The sequence below is a fragment of the Coccomyxa subellipsoidea genome (genome assembly GCF_000258705.1).
Source record: "Coccomyxa subellipsoidea C-169, whole genome shotgun sequence".
In the NCBI taxonomy this organism is placed as follows: domain Eukaryota; kingdom Viridiplantae; phylum Chlorophyta; class Trebouxiophyceae; family Coccomyxaceae; genus Coccomyxa; species Coccomyxa subellipsoidea.
Genome location: NW_005178027.1, coordinates 657991 through 672528, shown reverse-complemented (window position 1 = coordinate 672528; position 14538 = coordinate 657991). Strand labels below are relative to the sequence as shown.

The window sequence follows — 14538 nt, the reverse complement described above, 5'->3', positions numbered from 1 at the left end:
GTGTGGAAGGCATGGCAACACTTCGCCTGGCGACAGGGTATCCTGCAGGCATCTATCAAGCACGTGAGCTCCACTTGGACCATCTGGCGTCCTTGCAGACTCTTGTGCTTCAGCGCTTTTCGGCCACTGATCTGTGCCTTGGCGCAGACTGTGAGTTGTGTGTCATGGATGCTCGATTTGGCAACAGGGAGTGGGCCACTGCACCAAAGAATGTGGGTGTGGTTCGATTTGTTCCTGAGCCGTGGGTCACAGGAGCCCTCCCTGACTTTTTCTTCAGACTGTCCAACCTGCACACCGTGCACCTCTCTGTAAAGGGTGCAGGAGATCCTGACAACCTTGTGTCGCTGGAGCCTCTGGCTCATGTCAACAGGCTCTGTCTCCAGGGATAGAAGCTTTATCTCGAGGTGCCCTGCAATGTTTGTTGGGTGGATGTGTTGTTCACCTGCGGTGAACTCATGTTGGTGTTTGATGACGTGCAAGGCTTTGCAGACACGGTGCCTGAATGCTGTGTCAAATTCACAACTGCAAGGGGAGCATGGCTCGGGGATCTGTCCTCAGCCCTGAGCCGCGCAGGCATCTGCTGGGGCACTGCCGGCTCCACTCCAGCATTGACCTCCTTTTTCTATCCAGAAGAGTGGCGCAACAACTTTGTGGATTGCTACTGTGGCGCCTGCCTTGAGTGCCTGAAGCGCTGCTTGTCAGCTGATCATGTATGACCTTTGCACTTTGGTGTACGTCAGGGATGATTGTCAGACCAGTAACATGCAACGGATCCCCAGCACTTTGCGCTTGCGTGCTTGGAAATTTTGCTTGGTGTGCACTGATGGAGAGCCAGGACCTGGACGTTGAAGCATGAAGTAAAATTTTTGAATGCTGTTTGCAGATAATTATTTGAACTTGGAACAGCCTGCAAGCTCAGATTTGCAGTCCTTTGCTGTGATGAGGCAACGTCCTTTGCATGGAATCACCTGCTGTGCTTTGATTTGACCGGCTATGATTTAGTGTACCTGCTGACATCACCTGCTGTGAACGATACACAGGTGCTGTGATGTAATACCATGCATGACTCTGCTTCAGCTTATAAGTCTGTCGCTGATCTTAAGGCACGCCATGATGCTCACAGCAAGCGCAATTGCAACCGCAGTGTGTTGTTACATCTGTTCTTGGAAAGCCATGTCCTCAATCCAGGCAAGATTCGTCCAGAAAGTGCTGGAAGCTGCTGCATGCATGCAATGCTGACGTTGCACTCCGAGGTTTGGCAGATTTGCGAATCTATCCGCATCATGCTCGACAAATGCAACATTTTAGAGTTTCTGAACTTCTTCCTGTGCCAAGATGAAGACGACTATACGGCGAAGCACCAAGCTGCCTTACGGGAGCGCTTCAAAAACACTGGTTGAGCTTCTCTTCCGTCCTGCATCAACTAAAACCAGGTAATCTGCCCCTTGTGCGTTATTGGGTGTTTGCGTGCACCGTCTTCCGACACTATTGCCCATGAACAATTCTGTGAAAAATTCTGTGCCTTTTAGGATGACAGATACAGGAATGGATGGTGCCCTGAGCGGCCTGGCAGAGTCAGGCTGCAGTCGAGAGCCAGTGGCACTCCCAGAGTCGGTCTGGGCACATGTTGCCAGCTACATGTCCGTGCGTGACTGGGCGAGAGTTTCAGGGACCTGCAGAATCACAACGAAGGTCAAACTGCAAAGCATGGACCTCACAGATGGCTTTCCCAACTCAGGTGCTAGCTTTCTTCCTTGCTGCAAGCAATGACTGATGCCTGGCATTTGCAAGAGAACGTGATATCTGCCTGTGATCTTCATGCTCATGACTCACAAGCAATCACTTACAGGAAGACATGCTGCAGGTCTCATGTGGGCATGCAAGAGGCTAGGCCCTGTCAGGAAGCTTCATCTGCTGGACTCCAGAAATGTGATATCCATGGCGGACTGTCACCTTCCACGCATGAGGCTCACTCGTCTGCAGTGGATTGTGATCACCCTGCCAGAGGCCGCTGCCAACAAGAATGCTTGGTTTACATGGTTTCTTGCACAAGCCCCCAACCTGATGGTTCTTTCGTGCAAGTATATTTCAGGGGCTTGGTTCCCTCCTCTGTTTCATGTGAAGCACCTAGATTTGACTGTCAAGACTCAGTCTGCTGCAGTGGCTTGCGGCGCACTGGCCTGTGCAGAAGGCTTGGTAACACTGCGCCTTGCAGCAGAGCCCCTTGCAGGCTCCATTCGCGTACCTGAGCTTCATTTGGGCTGTGTTGACACCCTGCAGACTCTTGTCCTTGACAAATTCTGGCCAGCTGATTTGCAGCTGCCTGAATGCTGCAACCTGGGTGTATATGGCGCTATCTTTCCCTCACAGGGGTGGGACATTCCTCCGGAATACTTCCACATGATCAGCCTCTATACCGGTCAGTTGGTCTCTAGAGCCTTTCCTGACCTTTTCCCAAGGATGTGCAACCTGGACACCTTGATTGTCTATGTCCCAGGAGCAGGATATCCTAGGAACCTTGTGTGTCTAGAACCCCTGGCTCATGTGCGCAGGCTTTACCTCCGAGGAGAAAAGCTCTATCTAAAAATTCCAGGCAGAGTCTCTTGGGTCCATTTGGTGGTCACTTGCACTTCGCAAGAGCAGCTCATGCTGGCTTTTGATGATGTGCATGGCTTTGCAAGCACAGTGCACGAATGCTGTCTTTCTTTTGCATCTTTGAGAGGAGCGTGGCTAGCAGATCTGTGCTCAGCATTGAGCAGCAAGGGTGTGGGTTGGAGCACGGTCTCATATTCAGGAACCAGTACATTCCAGTATCCTGCAGTGTGTTGCATCAATTCCACGGACTGCATCTGCGGAGCTTGCATCGAGTGCCTGGAACGCTGCTTACCAGATGACCGTGCATGACAGTGTTCAAATATAGGTCAGGGTCTGTACCTAGTACTCAATGCCTTGAACGGTTACATTAATGCTCAGTGTCATGTGCATACACGTGTAGTACAATCTCTATGCGGATGCAGATATCTTCTCAACCTTGCAGAAAGTTCGTCTGTGCCTTAGTCTACACAGGCTACTGGCAATAGGTTTGTCTCTGCAAACTCTGCAAACATTGAATGTACATGCATGTGGCGCCACTGGATGGCATGTGAAGTTTATCTTGAGACAGGCTACAGCTGTCCAGCAAATAGCACATAGCTTACAAAAGCACTCCTTTGCGTGGAAGCGATCTACCAATCTCTGGAGTCTTTGCCACAGCATTTAGAACTATTCCTTCATGAGACCTACATGTGAAGGCTGCTGCATGCATGCAATCTCGGCTCTGCCAGGCTGGCTAAGATAAGTCCAAGGCAGATGCGGAAATCTGTCCGCGTCATGCTTTATACTTGGAGACTTCAAGTGCCTGCCAGGCCAAATATAACTAGTGTGGTACGCACATGGGGATTGGGAGGGCAATGGCAGACTGCCATTGGCAGTTCAGATTTCAAATCTGAGATTTGAGAACTTGGGAATATGGGCAGGCCATAACACATTGGGGCACCCTTCAGTATTGGGCGTACTAATCAATTGTTGAGCTGCAACTTGCTTGCAGCCTGCAAGCCACCAAAGCTGTCCTTGGCTTTCGTGTGTGCATGTCGATATCAACACTCCTTTTCACCTACTAGTGATCCTCGCGGCCCTTTTCCTCCGTCTGATGAGGTAAGCTCGAAAACATTTTGCTGCAACCTCGGTGTTTGCGTGCACAGCCTGCAGATATTCTTCTTCACAGCGCTATAACTTTGCAGGTTTTCCGCAACAGAGTCGGATGCTGTCGAGAATGCTCTGGCAGACTTGCCTCCAGACTCAGACTCTGGTCCAGAGCCTGTGCGATTGCCAGAGTCGGTGTGGGCACAGATAGCCAGCTACATATCGTTGCGTGACTGGGCCAGAGCTTCAGGGACCTGCAGAATCACGACGAGGGTCAAGCTGGCAACGATGATTATCACCAAGGGTTATCCCAGATCAGGTGCTGTGCTGAAAACAGGCTACTTTGCATTCTTTATTATTGTTACACGCTTTTCTGCCAGAGGCAAGCTGCGTCAGCAGACAAGCTGCAGTAAAGGCTGCCAGAATCCTACCCCTCTCGCCAGATTCGAGCAAGACCCAACCAACCGTGGGCACGGTGCTCAGTATTTATAACGGCCCCCGCGAGCCGGGGCCAAATGCATTCTTCAGTGCCTGACAAATGTTGCAACCGCATGAAGGGAGATTGAAAAGCCCAGGGTGAAAGGCAAAATTATGCTGCAGGTATCCTGTGGGCCTGCAAGAGGCTGAACAGTGTCAAGGAGCTCCAAGTGTGGGAGGGGGCTGCTGTGAGATGGATGGCAGACACTCATAAGCCACAGCTGCCACTCCATTGCCTGCGATGGCTTGAGGTCAACATAACAGAAATTCTTGGCCGAGACAACGCATGCTTTGCATGGCTTCTTGCGCATGCTCCTGCCCTCACAGTGCTTTCATGTACGGTGGGCACAATGTCCTGGTTGCCACCGTTAGTCCACCTGAAGCACCTCGATCTGACTCTCAGCGGTGCAGCTGGAGATGTCTGTGCAGGCCTCACCTCTGCAAAGAGTTTGGTGACTCTCCGCCTGGCTGCAAAGAATCTCCGCAGTGCGGGCGTCGTCAAAGTGCCTAAGCTGCACTTGGGCCATTTGAGTGCCTTGCAGACTCTTGTGCTGCATGGCGTATCGCCAACTGAACTGAGCTTGTCGAAAGAGTGCTTATTGTCTGTCAAGCATGCTATGTTTGACAGCAAGGAGTGGGACAGTGCTCCGAGGAATGTGCACATAATTCACACTTGTGCTCTGCCGAGGGTCAGCACAGCTCTCCCAGTTTTTTTCTTAAACTTGTGCAACCTGCACACCGTGCTCCTCTTTGTCAAGAATGAGGCAGGAGATGTCAGGAACTTGGTGTCTCTAGGACCCCTGGCTCATGTGCGTAGGCTGTACGTACAAGCGAAAAATCTCTATCTCAAGATTCCCAGCAAAGTGTGTTGGCAGGAACTCATGGTCAATTGTGTCCCACCAGGAGAATTGATGCTGTCCTTTGATAACGTGCAGGCCTTTGCAAGCACAGTTTCCCAATGCTGTATCTATTACCCAACCTTAAGGGGCTTTTGGTGTGCAGATCTGTGCTCAGCATTGAGCGGCATGGGCATCTCTTGGAGCACAGAAGGCTCAACTGCAGACAAGACCAATGTGTACTTTCCTAAATCGTGTGCAATCAACTTTAGAGATTGCTCTTGCGGCGGTTGCCTTGAGTGTCTGAAGCGCTCCTTGTCAGATGATCATGCATGATCGTTCGGAGTATTGAGCCTCTGCCAGTGTGTGGTACAGATACCTAAAAGGATGGCCTTGAATGCATGGATGCAATGATGCTCGGCGTGCAGGAATGAACTTCCAGACCCAGGACAGAGCAGCACTTCGCAAATTTGAGTACACAGATCGATATATGGAGAAAATGCTAAAACTAATTCCAGACCTTGATACGGCAGGTTCCGTTGCATGCAGCTGGTATGCCAATGCCTGTGCCAATGATCAAGTTCACAGCATGCAGGAGCACACAACACTTCCCTTACAGCTGTCAATGATCATGCGGCACCCCAGGCCAATCTTTAGCAAGCGCTATTGCAACCACAGTCTTGTTCATCCGTTTTCATAAAGCCAGGCCCCCAATACAGGCAGAAATGCTCCAGAGATTACTGGTAGCAGCGCATTGTTCGCACTGCTGTAAGGCAAGCACTGAAGAGGTTCAGTCTGCAGCAGTCTGCACATTGTTGCAGTGGCAGCTCCAAACCTCTGACTAGCATGGGATACAAAGGAGTATGGAAGACCCCCTGGCTGATAGCAGCCGATGCATTTTGCAGATGCCGCAGTGGCAGCCTTCAACCTAAATTCATTTTGAAATACCGAAGCATACTGACAGCAGCCGATACACCCCTAGTAGGTGATGACTATTTCCCTGCCCCCCGCCATCTCATACACCATGTCCAGCGCCTCTGTCAGGGCAACCTGCCCAAAGCGCCCAATGTAGTTGGCATTCACCTTCAACTCCCTGGGAGCGCGCTCCGGGTTTGCCTTCAGCGCCTGTTCACACGGCAGCCACCAGCCTGTCAACAAGGCATGGTGCAAAGCCAATCGCAGAACAAACGGTGCAGAACGAATAGGAGCTCCAGCAACTTGTGGAGGAAAGGCCAGTCCATGTCAAAAAAAGCCAAAAATCAGAGTTCCGTGTGAGCTTCATTACATGCCTTCATCAGTTGTAGGTGACACTATTAGTTGGAAGCCACATGCGCCGTGTCCATCTCCCGGCTAGCACGAAATAATAAATTAAATTGAGGACTCTTTTACAAACTTAAGAGGGTTCAGCAAAGCGCCTGAGCGAGTGTGCACGCACCCTCGTCCTTGATTCAATTGCAGCCCATAGTCAATCCTGCCAACTTGTCGTTGCAGATTGCCATCTGCAATGACCAAATTGACTTGCAAAAAACCAGAGAGTGGGGTCCGGGGGCGCGCCTGAGCGAGAGTGCAGGCGCCCTCGTCTTTGATCTCGTTGTAGCCCAGGTCCAGCTCCGTCAGCTTGTCATTGGTGTGCTCCTTTAGCGAGCGCGCAATCTGCGCCGCCCCCGCGTTGCCGAGGCCGTTGCCGCGCAGATCGAGCACGGCGATCGAGTTGTTGAACATGAGTAAGTCCGCCACCGCCTTGGCGCCCGCGTCGGCGCCCACGTGGCACCACCCCATCTTCAGAGTCTCCACCTGCAGTGAGAGACATAACTTGAGACATGTCTGCCAGCCAACAAGGCTCAATCAAATTTTTGAGTTCTTGCAGACCACGCTGAATTTGTGCGGAGATCGAGCAGCTGTCGGAGGTTTCGTTTGTGCCGTCCTCTGGCATCCAAGACCCAAAAAGACGCTGTTGGAGCCTTCACGCCACCAGCCTTTACATGGCAAGGTGAACAGGTGACAAGGCTAAACAGAGCCAGCGGTCGTGAAGCAGTTGAGGGACTCAGCCCACAAAGCTGCAGACAGCTGGCGTCAAGGACATGACTGTATTGGCCAACTGAGGGAATAGAATAGCGGGAGGACACACCTTGAGGTCGTACTTGACCACGTCAGCGAGTGCGAGGGCGCCCTTGTCGCCAATAGGGTTGTACCCCAGCTCCAGCGTGCGCAGCGTGTCATTCCCCCTGAAGCAGGAGAATCACTTTAAGGTGATGTTAAATTTACATGCATCCTGGCAAACAAGATCAGAAGGTCCGCCTGCCCACTGCTGCATGCATCACCCAGCAGGGCCTATCTCAGGAGCCTCGATCTGGAGGCAGATGTTGTTTAGAGCCGGTGGGGGGCGTCTAGGTGCAAAGGTCTTTTGTTCTTCCCCACTATAGGCTCAATAGTTTGTGGCTGTAACCACACTGAGGCCTCTTTGCACGAGGATTGTCATCTGATGGGATACACAGCAGGGGCCTCTTTCCACCTGTGCAAGAGCTGTTCATCAGCAATGCAGTGCATCTTACACACAGGGCGGAAGAGGTGCATGCGTGGACTCTTGCATCCTACACATCAGCACCCCATAAGAGCCCTCTCTGATTTATAGGAGACAACAGTAGGTGCGGTATAAATACTCAGCATCATGCCCACGGTTGACTGGGTCTTGCTTAAATCTGACAAGTCCACCAAGGAGTGGGATTTGGTAGCCTTTACATGCAGCTTGTCAGCAGACACACCTTGCCTCTGGCGGAAAAGCGCTGATGATGAAAATTCGTGGGGAGGGACAATTCTGACCAGGATGCATGCATTTGAGTGCATAGAAGTGGTCGGATGTCAACCTGAGCGCTCCGGCGAGGGCGGTGATGCCATCGGGGCCGACGTTGTTGCCGCCCACATCCAGGCTCACCAGGCTGCTGTCGCCCTCCAGTGCCTTCGCCAGCTGTGCGGCCAATCAGCGCTGAGTCATTTCTCCATTTCAATCTTTCAAATTGACACCCCATTGAGCTCCCAGGTCTACTGCGTCTCAGTTCAAGTGGCAACATTTTGCAACGGATCCCCGTCACAAGAAGCATGAACAGGCAGGTAACTTCTTGCCACAAACTTCACATGCAGCTTAGTAATGTTTCCATTGAAATTGTGTGATTTCAGATCATTTGGGTATTTCATCAATTGACCTTTCATTGCAGCGTGCCCCTGTTCTTCTTTGTCAAGCTCATGCTGATATACTCCTGCTGCGGTCCTGGACTCAGCCAAAGTGATTTGCAAATATTTCATAATCTGTTGATCAGGAAATTGATGATAGGACTGAAAAAACTAGCGCTCACCTTGAAGATGCCAGCGTCGCCGATGTCGTTCATGTAGAGGTTGAGTTCCTTGAGGTGCGCCTTATCCGCCACCCTGGCAATCGCCTCTGCCCCCTCCTCTGTCAGACTGCACAACCAAACACCACACGCCTTCATCCACCCCTGTGCGCAGCCCCCGAGTTCTCCTCACCGCCCTTTTCAGTGCATTGTACCCCCCTTGCTAGCGCTTACCAGGGGGCCAGAACTTAGTGTCAGTTGTAGATCCCCCTGTGCTCGGAGCTCTTGAGGAAGCCACAGCTGTGTTGAAGACTCTGGCCAAACATGCTGCTGCCGATGCATTTCTGCGTCGATCAAACAAGCAGCAAAAATAGACATTTTGGCTCACATACGGGGAATAATAGATAGGCCAGCTAGTCACAAGTGAGGACCACGCCAACTGAGTTTCGTGGGAAGCACAAGTATGCCAGTACAAATGACCAAAAGCCTGCCTCAAACTTATGCAGCAAAGTGAAGTGAACAGGGGTCCCTGGTGCCAGGTGGAGCTGTCACGCAGACATGCAAGCCAGGATGCGAATGGCAAACAGGTGATCAGCGCGTGCGGCAGGGCAAGGCCAGGGGAGTCAACCTGTTGTTGCCAAAGTCCAGGGAGGTGACGGGGCTCTGGCGTTCGATGAGGGCCTCGCAGATGGCGCGCACGCCCTCGTTGCCCAGCTCGTTGCCCTTCATGTGCAGCTCGCGCAGGCTCTTGTTCTTCTTCAGTGCGTTCGCCAGCACCGACGCCCCAAGCGCCCCAATGTAGTTGTCACTGCGCGCGATTGAGTTCGAATTCGAATTTAAATTCAAACGCATTCAAACTTGGAATCAAATCCGCGGTGTTCTGCAAGAATGATACACGTATGTGTCCTGCATTTATGTCCCATACATGTGTGTGAGAATTAGCTGAATACCATGCAGCAGCGTCTGATCAGGCCTGGTGGCTTGTAACATGATTATCCGATGCGACTTGATCACTGTTGTATGCACAAGTAGGCGCGAAAACATGAAAGTAGCAGAAAGTGCAACCAGTAGCCACCAGGCAAGTAACAGCCACAGGCTCTCACTGCTCTACTCTGCACCCGTCTTCCACACCCAAGGATTTTTTATTGCATTGTTATGTTCTGTAAAAAATGGCAGGCTGCCTGGATGCACTGCTAATTAGCTCACCTGAGGTGCAATGCAGAGAGCGAGGTGTTCTCTGTGATGGCCTCTGCCAGTGCCAGGGCACCGTCGTAGTCTATGTTGTTGCTGTTCAGCTCCAGAGATGTCAGCGTTGTGTTCATCTGCAACAAAGGAGCACTCCATGTGGTATCATGTGCACACGCATGTGAAAGTTCTGTGATGTTCTTATGACCAGGTGTGAAAAGAATTTGTTCTGCAATCTCCTTGGTGGCATGTTCACACAGAGAATTCAATTGTCCAGGGATGACCTTGTGACCAAATGGAAAAAGGGGCTTGTTTTGGAATCACCTTGAGCATCTCTGCTAAGAGTGTGGCCCCCTTGTCCCCAACATTGTTGCCGCTGAGATTCAATCTCCTGATCGTTGAGTCACCTGTTGCCACCAACAGAGGAGTCTGAATCCCATGCATCCCCACAGCAACAAGCAAGAAAAGGAAGGAATCGTTGTATTCATGCCCTTTTAAGAAGGTGGGCTGCCCCCCAATCACTTCCCCATGCGTTCCGACAGTAATCAGCAAGCATACACCAGGAACAGCTGTTTATACGCCAATGTTTTTAGGGTTAATATGCCAAATTGAAACAAGGTATGCCAATATCAAGGAGGGGAGATGTGCCCACCAGTGAGGTGTTTGGCCAGAACCTCTGCGCCCTCATCGCCGATAGAGTTGGTGTCCAGGACGAGCGTCTGCAGAACATCATTGTGTGACAGCGCATCTGTCACTGCTGTGATCCCCTTCACACCGATGCCGTTTTTGCTGAGGTCCGCCGCCACACACCTGCACATGCCAGCATGCCATCAGCATGACTGCATTGAACACAGCCAAGACTTGTGCAACCTGGTGTGGCAGAGCCTATACTGCAAAATGCCCCATCGAATCAGTATCAATTATGTTGAGTCAGCAGTTAAAAAAAAAAAAAAAAAAAAAACAAGAGTTTTGGGGGCTTGTTCAGCCGATCATGAGGTCTTGCAAGCGACCCATTTAGTTTTTGAGTCATAAAAGATGTGCAGATACAGCTCTTCACCCTCTTCAGTGTGTCATCATAAAGTCCTGCAAAAGATCTCCATCTATGAGATTTATCAGAGGGAGGCGCTGACCTGTCATTGAAGGCAAAGCCCTCGGATATGAAGATGCACCCCTCCTCGCCCAGGTTCTTGGCAGACAGGTCGGCATTCTGGCTGTTGCGCAGCTCATCTATCATCACATTCAGCCTCTGCACCGCCTCCTTCTGCAGCTGCTTCTGCTCCATTGCCTGTGCAACCACAAAAAATTAAGACTCCATCCTGTCAGCATCCATGCCGCTGTGTTGCCCAAGACCACCTTGGCATGGCAGCTGTGAAAAGTCACACCTCTGCCACGTTAAAGGATTGGAAATTCCTTGGTACCGCTAATGTTGAGCAGTTGTTGCTACACACAAAGGGGCGCTCATGCAAAGTTGGGAAGGCTGAGTAGGACTTCATCGCAAGGCCGAGCCAGCAGAGCGTGATCGCCAAGAGGAAGAAGCTGCTCACTTTCTGGACCTTGGGCAGCTGGGTGGACATGAGTTTCCGGCCGACATAGTACGCGGCCGCCATCACCCCTAGGGCGCCCACGCCAATCAGCCCGATGCGCACGCCCTCGCTCATCCCCGGCCGCTGCTCCTGCACCACCGGTAGCAGCTGCTGCACGCTCTTTCGTTTCCGTCGCCGCCGCGGCGCCGCCGCCGCAGCCTGCTCCATTGTTTCCCTCGCCGCTGCACGCACAAAATGTAAACTAGAGTGGTCTTCACGGAGGCTCCAGTTTAGATACTATCAGTCTGTATGCTTCATCTACCTGTGATTTTTCCGTTATTTTGAGCTGCCCAGCTTCTATTCTGCAGCTTAATTTGCATTTGGGCAGGCCATAACAACGATGGCCCCATATTCTCAGGTGCTCCTCTAGATTGGGCGGACTATTTAATCTCTGGCCTTCAATCACCAGGTGACCTCAATCTAATTATTTTACTCTGTGTTGTGATAGGGTGCTCCATCTAGAAGCAGCTGGCTGCTTCGAGTCCTGTGAAATATGAGGTCCACAGTCCCCTGTTGAGATCACAGAGGCACACACTGCCAGAGCCACCGTTGGTGATCAAATACCACCGATGAGTCTGTGTCACATCACTGAATAGCCTCTGGCAGCTGCCCTAGCCCCTGAAACAGTTGATGCTCTGTGTGCATGCTGCATGGGGCTGATCATGAGAGGAAGTGGTACACATCTCCTCACATGTCTGTGCAAGTTCGCTGTTGATCCCCGCCACGCCCTCCTCCACCTGTTCTGTCAGCCGCTCCTCCAAAGCATCCCCCTCCAAAGGCGATGCCTCCGCCTCAATTCTCCATCCCTCTCCGCGCTCTGTCACCTCTTGCTCTTCTTCGGGCGCTGCTTTACAGCACGTGCTCAATTGCACCCGCCTGCACGCAGCTCTTCCCCGTCAAGAGACTGAGCTCAAAGCCTTCAGGAAGGAGACACTGCTGCCCTTAATAATAAACGTGCTGCTTTGCATGCAGACTTAGGACTTCCTTGCAAGTACGGGACTTTTAAGCAGACGTTTGCAGTACGTCAAGATGTTCTCTTAGGTTGCTCCAGTGTGCCTGAGGGGAGGACACACCTGCCAACTGATGTGCCATGTCGCAATAACAGTGATCTTCTGTGTTCTCCATTTCTGTGTCCTAGAGATCTGCCTGTTTGCAATCTTGAAAAGAACACCTGGGTCCTGCCATTGCCCTTCATAGAGCACACAGAAGTATTGGCCAGAGCCATCGTCATCAAGATATCAAGAACTGTCGAAGAGTCTTAGTTTTTGCAATACTCTGTCATGGTAGTGAACAAAGTATGACACTGTTGTTGCCCTGTTGAATTTGCTGATTGAATGACCTCCAAGATTTGGATGATCGATCAAGCTGTCCTGTTTCCATCACTTGGGATTATGACCTGCCAACCGCTTATCCAGACATGATCTTTCTGAATTTCGCAATATCAAAACGACTTTGTGGATGCTCATCACAAGCATAAAATTGAATAAGATTTAGCTTTTTATTTAGTACAAGTATTAAGATGCAGAGCGCTATGCAAAGAAGCGTTTCTCATATTTCTGCGATGTGCAGTTGCAGCAGAAGTGCTGCTGTTCATTTTGTGACACCCCCGGTCTCTTCTGCAAACGTGCAAATTATGCTTTTGAGAGTGCCTATTGCAAGGACTAGTGCTGCACACCTTTTCAGCAGCAGGCATACACACCTGCGCAACAGGTTGCAAACAGCGATACAGATGAGTGCAACTTCAGACTACGGCGCCAATTGGGGGGAGGCTCCTGAGTCTTTTCTGGTTCTGGTACGTTTGTACATCCTTACTGCTCGCTCCTTCTCACTTGATATGCGGCTAGTCCCAGTATCTCGGTGTTCGATAAGATTTTATTTACCCACAAAATGCCCTGCAGGGCCTTGCTCATTGCTTTGAGAAAGACGACAACGGAAAGCTGGTGGATCGGTTTGTCATCGAGCCCATCTCAGCAAACTCCCTGGAGGTGAGGCTCACTTCTGCACCTGCATCGAGGCCCCAGTCAAGTGATCCTGCACCCGCTCGTAGACAAGTCACTGTACCCATGCATGTTTGCATGCTGAGGATGGGATGTGGGTGCTGGCAGTGCATGGCAACGGGCGCCAAGACTTGCTTCAAGGAGGTGAAGAGCGTGACATTTGGCGACGCAATGGCCCGCGACAGATCAGTCTTGCCAGAGGAATGGGCCAGCGCCTCTTTCTGCGATGAGTACGACTTCCGCTGCGGCGCATGTGCTCGCACATGGTCCCGCCCGCACGCACAGGACAACCTCATGTGCGCCTCTATGCAGCCCCCTTCTTGGATGTTGCTAACTTGCATTGCTGTTCTTACTTGCTGCCTTCCTGCCTGGGCTGCAGCCTATTGTATATGCCTTACCATCCACTCTGCAAGGTACTGATAAGGATCTGCAATGATCAGACCACATTTTACTGATCTGAGCCACCTGTGAGAGAGGTGCTAACGCATACTTTTTTTGATCATGTCAGACTCTGTCTCGGGGAGATGGAAGACATCGGAAGAAATTGCCAGCGCCAAGTAGGGAGAAATGCTGCCTTTTGTCATTACTATTTTGTCATTACCTGATGATTGGTAATTTTTGGCAGGGACATTGTACCGCTGGGCCGCACAAAGAACAACTTCAACTACAACCTGGACGAGAAGCGGGTGCTCAACTTTGAGAACGTGGTGAACGACGATGACAACATCAAGCAGGACATCAGCATTGACGTCTACGGCCGCGCAGAGAAGGAGGAGGGCGCTGATGCCGAGTCAGAGGCACCAGCAGCAAAGGAAGAGGTCAGTTGCTGTCCCTTACACCCATCTGTTAGCTGCAAATGTCTCTTACTGTCTTCTGGAATGGTCTTCCCCCTCGCAGAAGAGGACAATTCTGCATGCTCTCATATTGGCCAATTGCTCTGGCCTTCTCCCTGGCACAGGCCATCCTGAATGCTCTCTGGATGGTCTCCTGCCTTGGGCCGGCAATTTTGAATCCTCCTATATCAACCATTGAGTGCGCATGCAATGCAGCTGCAGTGTTTGCAAGGTGGTGCCGCGTGTTAAGAAAGATTAGCTGAATTTTGATGTGCATGACTTGCAGGAAGAGGAGCTGGACTCCCTCCTAGCAGCTTAATGGGGATATCCTAGGGACAAGCGATTCAGTTGACAGGCTTCTTAGTCAAGCTGCCAAGGAGACAGGCTGTGACTAAAGCTGTTAAAGCAGAACTTGAACTGCAGGTTAGGCGTGGAGAAGATCAGAATGTATGTATTTGACATGTGCAGCAAGACATGTTTGCTTCTGATACACATATGTACCCTTATGACTCCAGTCTGGCTGATGTTGAGCATTTTACATGCTATCCAAGCTCGTATCAGTGGTTTGACTCTGCAATAATGACTTCTGATGTACACTGTGGCGACTATTTGATTTTTGC

General features: G+C 51.1%; 3 protein-coding genes across 3 annotated transcripts; 2 read left to right on the top strand and 1 right to left on the bottom strand.

Annotated features, from left to right (window-relative positions):
- Window positions 1-4981: 4981 nt before the first annotated feature.
- On the top strand, window positions 4982-5353 carry COCSUDRAFT_34057 (hypothetical protein). The gene is made up of 2 exons (XM_005644651.1): window positions 4982-5160; window positions 5206-5353. The coding sequence occupies exons 1-2, from the start codon at window positions 5040-5042 to the stop codon at window positions 5328-5330; spliced, it is 246 nt and encodes an 81-aa protein (XP_005644708.1). The 5' UTR covers window positions 4982-5039; the 3' UTR covers window positions 5331-5353.
- A 619-nt stretch (window positions 5354-5972) lies between these two features.
- On the bottom strand, window positions 5973-12421 carry COCSUDRAFT_48630 (RNI-like protein; the record flags this gene model as incomplete). Its single annotated transcript, XM_005644650.1, has 13 exons — window positions 12162-12421; window positions 11780-11964; window positions 11050-11270; window positions 10636-10790; window positions 10158-10315; window positions 9830-9912; window positions 9527-9642; window positions 8949-9128; window positions 8345-8450; window positions 7859-7959; window positions 7123-7219; window positions 6513-6788; window positions 5973-6119 (listed from the first exon to the last, which is right to left on the bottom strand). The coding sequence occupies exons 1-13, from the start codon at window positions 12317-12319 to the stop codon at window positions 5973-5975; spliced, it is 1983 nt and encodes a 660-aa protein (XP_005644707.1). The 5' UTR covers window positions 12320-12421.
- Window positions 12422-12552: 131 nt separating this feature from the next.
- On the top strand, window positions 12553-14511 carry COCSUDRAFT_34056 (hypothetical protein). The gene is made up of 5 exons (XM_005644649.1): window positions 12553-12880; window positions 12987-13073; window positions 13194-13381; window positions 13711-13903; window positions 14205-14511. Exons 1-5 carry the CDS (start codon window positions 12818-12820, stop codon window positions 14235-14237), a joined length of 564 nt encoding a protein of 187 aa, XP_005644706.1. The 5' UTR covers window positions 12553-12817; the 3' UTR covers window positions 14238-14511.
- The last annotated feature ends 27 nt before the right edge of the window (window positions 14512-14538 follow it).